Below are 9787 nucleotides of genomic sequence, written 5' to 3'. Positions count from 1 at the left end.
ATATATGATTTTTGACTGATCTTTCATGTTACTGCAAAAATATTTTCGTTGATCAAATTATATTAATATATAGAGAGTGGTTCTCTGATGGTTAAATTATAAAAAAAATTACATCTCTGATGAACCAGATAATCCTTTTTTTCATTTTATTCAACTCATATTTCAAACGTATGATAACTCTAACTTAAATAGTAGTTGGAAGGGTTGAAATAATATTCAGAAAAAAATTTATAAATGCTTTATTAATATCATTTTTTAATAAAATATACATTCTTATAATTAAAAAATCGTATATATATGTACATCTGTACATAATTTATATATATATATTTATAAGATTCATAATACTATTAATGGTAATGCTTAAGAGAGCATGGAAGCATTTATATAAGGGCAAGGGTAAAACATTACCTATATTAGAACATAAAACATAACATGATCTTCAGGAGTATTATTTTTAATATATTTTGTCCTCATAAATAAAAAAAATGAATTGCCCTGAAAACAAAAAACAATTATTTTCTATCAAGTAATGATGCAGCTGCTTGATCGATATCCCAGTTTGTTCTTATAAGAGCTGCCTCACATATTGGCTTTGTTGCTAAACCCAGGCTGAAAATATAAATCTTTCTCAGATATATATATATATATATATATATATATATATATATGTGTGTGTGTATCAGTTTATTTAAGTTAATTAAGTTATCAGTTAATTTAAATCAGTTATGCATAATTACTAAAAAATTAGTATGTAAACATTTATGTTATAATACCTTAAAAGCCTTTCAAGTTTTGAGTTGTTAGAAATCGTTGTATTATCTATAGCTGTCTTATTTATGTATGGTGTACTATTGCTGCTTGCTTGATTGATATCAGTACAGGCTTCATCACAGGTATCCTAAATAAAGTAAGAATGTGTGTTACAACAATTTGTATTAATTGATGGTAAAGAAAATACAATCAAATTTAACTTCTTAAGTAACAAAGGAAAGAGATGAAAGTTATAATTGTAAAATATCAATTTATGACAAATAAAATCAAACAAAGTCAAAATAGTTAGCAGAATATTCACAACTATCTATGAACAAAGTTGCAGATTATTTTTGAAATTCATTACCACTTACCAGTTTTCCTAACATATTCAAACGTCTTTGAATCTGCTGGTATGATTGTTTTGGAACAGTTCTAGAACTACATAACGGACTAGGCGGAGCAGGTCTATGAGGTTTCAAAAGGTCATCCGCTACTGGCAATGTGCTGTAAACATATTCCACTTGATCATAGGGTCGCAGAGCTGCCTGATTATATACATTAGTACTTCCAGGTACAGTATTATATATTCTTTGGTCAAAACTATTGCAGTATGTATTATATTCAGTTGGCACTTGGTTATATACATTATCTGTATAATGTTCTGTATTATACAAATCTGAAGTTTTTGTACTACTTCCACACAAAAGATCAAAAGAGCAACTTTCTACAGGTTTATTAGTAATATAGAAATTCTTATTGCTCTTTGCTCGAAAATAGGAATCATCACTTATGTTAGCCTGTGAATTAAAATTTTTTGAAACTGTTAATTGAGTATTGTTTTTAGAAATTGATATATCATCAGCAGGTTCCAATTGTAAAGATTTCATTTCTTGCTGTAAACAGTAATCAGTGCACTGCAAATTATCTTGATTCTTAATTTTTTCTTTAAGCTCATTCATGTAAGTACTATTTTGCTGAGATAAATTATTCACTAATGAGTCATTATTAATACTAGATTGCAGTGAGTACTTTTCCACATCTGTAGTATGTTTTCCTCCAAAAGATGGAATGTCTAAAATAATTCAAGAATTATATCCCAGCTAAAACATAAAATTAGCGAATGGGATTTTTTGGGCCATTCTGAATCAAATGAGACCAAATTTGGAAATTAAATTGGATTCTTTGCCGTAAATCGACGTTTTCTCAAAAAACAGCTGGACCGATTTCAAAAATTTAAAAGCCATTCGATGTAGCATTCAGGAGCGATTTACGGCAAAGAATCCATATATATATCTTCTCTTCGTCTTATATATCAAACTAAAATATTACGGCCGTACGACAAGTAGTTTAATTTTAAAAATTCGTCAAAGTTTGCAGAATTTAGTATCGTTTTTTTAACGTTTGTCAAAATTAGAATTTTCATCGAAGACTACTTAAAAACGTCTGAACCGATTTTAAAAATTTAAAAGCCAATTGATGTATTTCGCTGTGGATTATCTTTTCTCAGTTTCGCGCGACGATCGGCCGAGCCGTTTTTTTGTAAATAGCAGAAAAGTGAAAAAAATTTCGTCCACGTTTTAACTCTCAATTGTGAATCGATTTTAAAAAATCAAAAACTGTTCACAAGATATTGGTTGGGAATGATACTGATTAGTTTTAGGCAAAAATCTACCAAACCGTTTTCTTGAAATTAACTGTTAAAATTTTTTTTTTCTGACGATTTTTATGAACCTTTTTTTGGCGATATACTAAAATATTACGGCCCTACAACAAATAGTTTAAAGTTAAAAAAATCATCAAAGTTTGAGAAAAAATTATAGTCAAAAGTAGCTTTTGTGATGTGATGAGTCAAGCAATATCAATTCATTAAATATTTAAAATATAAGCTACAATTTTAGGACACACAAGCTCTAGTAGTATCTATGAAATATAATTAATACTATTACAGTTAATTTGAAAGTGCTTGAGAAAATTCTATTCAAAAAATGCAATGTTTAGATTTAATTGAAAGCGATAACTTTATTTTTTAAACAGACAGTTAAAAATTTTATCCAAATATCTAAATTTCAGTTTCGATTGATTAAGTCAATTCTTACACATTTCGGGAAGTTCATGCAACTTGCTTTAAGGCTAAATGCCACTTTTAACTAGTTTTATTTGATATTGATGATCATTTATTTTAATTGAAAAATGTTTTTGATTCAAGTTTAAATTGAATAATAACCATCATGCATTTGCTGACATGTTGTATAAAAATTTGTTATTTCTTTGTATTAATAACAAATAATTTCTAGGTATCACCATAAAATTTGCGATCATTAGTAAAAGAAAAAATCTAAGTTACTACAAAATGATTACAAAATACCTGGCATTTTCAATGCTTCTGATAATGCAGTTGCTTGAAAAATATTTGTTGCCATTACTGAATTATCTTTATCAGTTGCAACATCCTCATTTTTTACACTTTTGCTACTTAAATATTCTCCTATTCTCGTTTCCATTTCATTCAGATCAATGTCATTAGAAGTTGATATTTTTTCTTCTGTAGAACTATAATTATGTATGTCATTCCTTGAATTATTACACACATGTGATGTATCAAAAGGGTCTAGAGTATTTTGTTGTAATATATCTTGATTCACATAATAAGAATTCATATAATTAGGTGGACTATGATAAGGAGGCGGTGCATTAGCATCAACTACAAAATAAATTAAAATTTAATATACACAGCAATTTCATCAAAAAATTATTATTACATTTCATTATTTGAAATAAATTAATTTTTATTTCAATGTTGAGATATACAAGTCTTGTAGTCTTGTAATGTTGAAAATTTTAGTCACCTTCTTCTGGTACATCTATAGGCTTATCGATCAGAGACTCTACAGTAGATGCTCTAGTGGTATACATCTTTGGAACATCTTTAACAAAAGCTGGCTCATCAGGTGAAAAATCTATCAGTATGTTATCATCAAATATATTCTATAAATAAAAAAAAAAGTAAATACATTAGGAAGATGCATGGAGAAAAAATAATTTAGTACTATTAATTAATTATAATTTTATTCATTTTTTATACATGTGTTTTTAATAAGTATTACTTTGGTGACCAAGTCGTTGTTTAGTCCTGAAAAATGAGAATACGGAAAAAATGTTAAAACTTTGATTGCGTATCAAAAAATTAAGTAAGATTCAAATAGAAAGAGAAGAGATTGTAATTGGATCTTTTATTAACACTGGTGAAGAAATTCATTAAGAGGAAGCAATTTCAAACAAAAAGTCAGTGACATATCAGAACACAAACATCTCAGAATAAAATATAGGGATTAAAATTTAATATGAATGTGAATTGTGAAAAAAACGTTACTGAGAAACTTAGAAAGTAACTATATTTAAAAATGAATGATCATTACATTCCCTCGACAGAAGAGATAGATTATATACTATAACATAGACTACTAAAAATAATATATAAATGCTATCTTTCATACTAACCTTCATATCATTTTCCTTGACATAGTCAACTGAGCTCATCCTACTTGATCCTGAATTTTGATCCCTCCTATTATCATGCTTTAATTTTGTATAAGAGAACAACTTATCTGCATTACTTTTTCGTTCACCAATTGGCTTTTCAATATCTAATAAAGATTTCACAATATCAAATTAATCAATCTTACACATATCTTATTACTAATTTATTGAACATACTGTAAATAAAATTTGTTGGCTCTTCCGCTACAATACTTCTATTGCCGACATATTTTTGTTTATTAATAGCTGAATTAGATCTTTTCATTGTATGGCTCTTTATTCTATTGGCTTCTGTTGACATTTTTGGTCTGGCTTGATAAACAATATCTCTGTAATAAAAAAATAATTATAATAGTATCTAGCGGCAAGAAATGGCACACACACAACTACTAGAGGTAAAAATATTTGATGAAAGTAATTTCTGTTTGTTTCAGGCTCTTTGCTCTTATTTGTTTTTGTCACATACATATTTGGTATGGCTTAGTTGCTTTTAAAAGAAAAAAAAATCAACAATATACTAATCTAATAAAATAGATCGCCAAGGCCATTCTAGTTCAAAATGAAAAAAAAAAGACAGTATCTTACAACAATAAAATATAAGCAATACACAAACACATACACACATTTTTTTCCGAAATAATAAGAGAAGCTCAATATACCTTAGAAAAGTATTTATTTCATAGGTTCTTTGATTTTGACCTTTCCACCACTTTAATTCAGATCTGCCATCTATTACAACAATAGCGTCTCCTTGTTCTATTACCATGTGGCTTTTTGCATCATTAGGGTCAGAATAGCTGCATGATGCAAATACTTTGCAGGGAGAATAATTCACAAGAAACTCTCTGAAAAATAAAACATAGAATATATTTTGTAGCATTAATAGGATGAATTGATCTAATACATTTATAACATTAATGGCAAAGTTTGCTAACATATTTATCAGTAATACAAACTCTGCCCATAGTACACACCAAACTAATGATCAATTCTTTGATACATTGTAATATAATATTCAATATACTAATAGAAAATTGTCAGGCAAAATGAAACACATATAGCATTTTATTTATACTAAACAAACTCCATTGTACAAATTGTACAAGAAATCGTAAAAAAAACAATGAAATAAACATAGCCCAACAAGAAACTTCACTTTATTGTTTTTTATTTGCTCCTTGTATGTCTAAACTTTAATATATTATATATTAAATTATTAAAATACAATATTTATAAAAATGATTTCAATACTTAATTGCTGCAAATGTTGGTCTCTCTGCAGGTGTTTTATCCCAGCAATGAAGCATTAATTGATAAATATCTGGTGGACAAGCATCAGGTTGATGTAATCGTTCGCCTTCTCTATCAATTTTATGTAATATTTGAGATCCATTCAAACCTATATAAAATAGCAAGATAAATATGTATCATCATCATAAAATCAACTTATTAAAAAAATATAAAGTAACTATTAAATAACTATCAGCTTATTTTGAAATACAAATAATTTTTTGTAACATCTACTTACCAACCCATGGGTCTTCACCAAAAGTGAACATCTCCCACAATGTAACTGCAAACATCCATGTATCAGAGGCATGACTAAATTGCCTATACCTCAAAGATTCTGGAGCACACCATGGAAAAGGTACTTTCTTATGTTCAGTCATTACATAGCAATCCTCAGTCGGTGGCAGAGCTCGCATCAAACCAAAATCACAGATTTTAACCTGACATTGATAAGAACATATTTAAAACACTATCACCAAATGAATATAGGATAGAAGACAATATTTTTATATATGTTTTTAGTATAAATGTAAACAAAACCATGTTTATCGAAATAATTCTGAATTAAATATCACAGCTAATAATTATACCTTTGATATATATTATTCAGATAATTTTTTATATATCTTTTCATTAGATTCAATCAAAATATTATTATAGAAATATAATTAATAACTTAAAAAAATATCCTAAATAAAAATAAATTGGATGTTAACATGCTCAAAACATTTCACATTTAATTATAGAATAACTAATAAAATGCTAAATTTCAAAACATTTATATATTTTATAAACATGAATTCCTTGAACAAAAAATTTAGAATATGAAAGAATGTAAATTCCAGAGAATACTATTAAGTAAAGAATTATTAATAAAATATTACAAGTATAATTATGTTCTATAATAACTATGAATTAAGTCACTAAAACACAGAAATTATTTCAAGAAGTTAAAGATTGAATTGAGGTTTAAAATATATGAGCAATTTACAGTTTGTATTGAATCATGATGTTTAGTATTTTATATTATTTATTATTATAATTGTATTTTGAAGTCCAATAAAAATAAATTTTCATTAAAGTTAATGTTTATATAAGATACTAATATGAATATTAATAACAGACAATGATTAATATCAAAATTTGAAGAAATTTTAAAGAATTTTATTTACCCTATCCTGAGCAGCAATTAAAACATTGCGGCAAGCTAAATCACGATGCAAAAATCTATTTGCCTCAAGATAGGCCATTCCTTGAGCGACTTGAATAATCCAGTCCCATATTACAAGTAGTGATGTTTTATAACAATCTCTTCGTAAAGTATCAAGTACAGACCCCTTCTCTGCTAGCTCGGCAATCATCATCATAGGACTTGACAGGACCACACCATGCAATCTGCAATAAATTTTGCATAAGTTATGATATGAAATAATTTAAAAAGCTATGCTAAATACACCACCACAAAAAAAAAAAAAACAGAACTGGTGATACTAATTGCAATATTATTGATATATGTTGATAAGTTTGTGAAATGTGTCACTTTGATTTCAAATGTGTTGTTTTATTAACAATATGTTACAACAAGAAATCTTCATTATGATTTGATTGTTCATTGCTTGGTATTTGAATTAAACCTGTTTTATAGTTTAGCATAAAAAATTTTATGTTGCTATTAATATTTCTTCATAAAACTGACTTGCCAAAATGAGTTTAAAGAGTAAAAATATTCAATTTCATAAAAAAAAAATATAATTACCTACCTGATTAAGTTCGGGTGATTTAGAATATGCATTGCTTGAACTTCCTTAAAGAAATCATCGATTACACCAGGTTGTGAAAGTATATCACCTTTTAAAACTTTAACAGCAACTTGAATGACTCTGCCATTAGGTGCTCGCCATTCTCCTTTTCTCACTACACCAAAAGATCCATCTCCAAGTTTAGTAGACAATGTGACATCTTTTTCATGTATTAAACAAGTTAAAGCCAATGGTTTTTCTGATTCAGGCACAGCCTTTGTAGCCTTGGACGGTTGTTTACCACCACCGATAAGTTTACTTCTAATATCACGTCTCCATTGTTGAGTTTTCTTTTTCTTCACTGCTTTTAAAAGTCTCCTTACTGCTGGTTTGCCTATGCCAATACCTTCTAAATCTTCAGATTTCACATAATCAAAGTGTGCTAATCTTGTTATCTGCAAATCATCTCTTATTCTTAAATAAAACTGTTCAAGCTGCTCATCCTGCAATAACTGGTTGAGCCACTCAGTATCATCACTTGAATAAGTCATTCTAAATTTGTATCAGAACTAAAAACCGTCTGAAAAGAATAATTCTGAAACAAATAGTATGCTTTTATTGCTTTACATGACAATAGTGTGTTTAAGTAGACTAATATGCAGTGAAGGTCAATATTATCTTAAGTAATTTAGTTTACATACTATGAATCAATAACAATAACAACATCCTTCTCGATTTGAAAGTAGAACTTTCTACCCAAACAGAATTAATATAGAATATATATTTTTTATTATAACAAATGATTTTTTGCGCATTTCGATGTTTGTTTTCGGTACAATCTTATAACTAGTAATTTGCATTACTAAATAAGCATGCCTGCTAAGTCCATAAGTCAAGTGACGACTGACGTTCTTTCACAATGCAGTGCGAACTGCATTGCAAATTGCATCGATATATTCTTTATCGATAATTATAAAGGTGCATCCTCACTAATGGCTCGCTCCATTGCACGAATCCGTACGGCAATGTGGACTCGTGGACTCTACCACAATGTAGACAAACATTTTTCTTTTTTGATGTTAATATTTGCAGTCCTGCATTAGTTTATGTTGTGATTATTATGTGTTCTTGATAAATTTTGTAAATTTGATCATTTTAAATAATTTTTCTCTTTCCGCCACTTTAAATAATAAAACTGACGTTTAACGGAACATGCTCGAACAAAAAAGATTCAAGCCCTCAGTGCTTTGAGGAGTTTGTTCAAGTTCATTTGAAATGATTTGTCTTTGTTCGAGTTCCTTCTTCTTTCTATTTTCTTGTTCGTCATGTTCGTTCTTGGTCGTTCGTTAGATGAGGATGTGCCTTAATTTTGTGAGGCACAGGTTTGCAAAAAAAAACTCTATCTTCATTTGGAGTGGCATAGATAAACAAAAGCTGGGAAGTATCCTAAACAACATAGATAAGGAAACAATATCTATGAGTGGAATCATATCATATACTTATTTATATATGCTTATTTATCTATGCTATCTATGCTCTTTTTTATCTTTGAGTGGAATCACCATCCATGCGCACATCTTCACGTTGGTAGTTACTAGAAATTATAATTACTGGACAGCAAACATGTGCGAAAATTTAAAACCAACACTTATAAAACTTATTAACTTAATTTCAAATAGTTTAATATGTTATAAGAATCACGGTATAAGACATATAACCTGTAAATCAAACAGGAAAACATATTTTTTTGTGTTATATTACCACTTTTTTTATTATTAACTGATTACTAACTCTATTATTAAATGACTCTATTATTAAATGACCAGTCATAAATGCAGAAAAAATCATTTTGCGATAAATATCATATTAATATTATAACCTCTCATGTAACCCCCTAGGACTAGGATAAATATTCAGAATTTATGAAAAAAAGGTTGAATATCTTTTAACTTTCCGTAGGGTGTTATTGTAATCGTCCAAAAATCGAAATTGAAATTTTTGCATAAATTTACGTTTCAAAGGTTTCTGAACATTTTGAGTGAATACGACTTTTCGTCGTTGTTTTCGGTGTACCGCTCAACCGATTTGAATGATTCAAAAAGCATTCGATTCCTATTACTTATGGGGATTAGTGCGCAGATTGGTTTTTGGGAAAGATTGATCCAACCGGGTACGGAGGTACGAAGCAAAGAATGCACAAAAATGGAATTTAAGTTTTTGAGAGAACAGTACATCCGATTTAAATGATTCAGAAATAATTTCATTTATAATGATCAGAAAACGTGGTGATTAGTTTTTGCAAAAACTGATCCAGCCGTTGAGATAAGCTAAAATTGTAAAAAATAGCATGCTATTAAAATCTGCAGTTTTTGAGAGAACAATAAAGCGTCTAATTCGAGTGATCTAAAAAACATTTTGCTTTTAAAGAAACTATTTTATAATCGATTATAAATGATTAGTTTTTA

At 28.3% G+C, this 9787-nt stretch overlaps 1 protein-coding gene across 1 annotated transcript; it reads right to left on the bottom strand.

The window, feature by feature from the left end:
* Positions 1-397: 397 nt before the first annotated feature.
* On the bottom strand, positions 398-8084 carry LOC113387589 (serine/threonine-protein kinase TAO3-like). The gene is made up of 13 exons (XM_026624931.1): positions 8024-8084; positions 7344-7917; positions 6756-6978; positions 5822-6023; positions 5545-5692; positions 4953-5138; positions 4471-4622; positions 4255-4400; positions 3603-3741; positions 3122-3457; positions 1128-1828; positions 777-901; positions 398-612 (listed from the first exon to the last, which is right to left on the bottom strand). The coding sequence occupies exons 2-13, from the start codon at positions 7871-7873 to the stop codon at positions 516-518; spliced, it is 2985 nt and encodes a 994-aa protein (XP_026480716.1). The 5' UTR covers positions 7874-7917; positions 8024-8084; the 3' UTR covers positions 398-515.
* Positions 8085-9787: the final 1703 nt, after the last annotated feature.

Source organism: Ctenocephalides felis, unplaced genomic scaffold (assembly GCF_003426905.1).
Source record: "Ctenocephalides felis isolate EL2017-DRISC unplaced genomic scaffold, ASM342690v1 CF-g0.4_SCAFFOLD_03572, whole genome shotgun sequence".
NCBI classification, from domain to species: domain Eukaryota; kingdom Metazoa; phylum Arthropoda; class Insecta; order Siphonaptera; family Pulicidae; genus Ctenocephalides; species Ctenocephalides felis.
This window is presented reverse-complemented; position numbering and strand designations above follow the sequence as displayed.

Excerpts from the sequence above, each read along its gene's own strand:
- LOC113387589 (XM_026624931.1), bottom strand. The coding sequence starts at position 7,873 with ATGACTTATTCAAGTGATGATACTGAGTGGCTCAACCAGTTATTGCAG. Across the intron at positions 4,401-4,470 it reads GCCAACAAATTTTATTTACA|ATATTGAAAAGCCAATTGGT; the intron begins GTATGTTCAATA and ends AATCTTTATTAG. Across the intron at positions 902-1,127 it reads TGAATATGTTAGGAAAACTG|GATACCTGTGATGAAGCCTG; the intron begins GTAAGTGGTAAT and ends TACTTTATTTAG.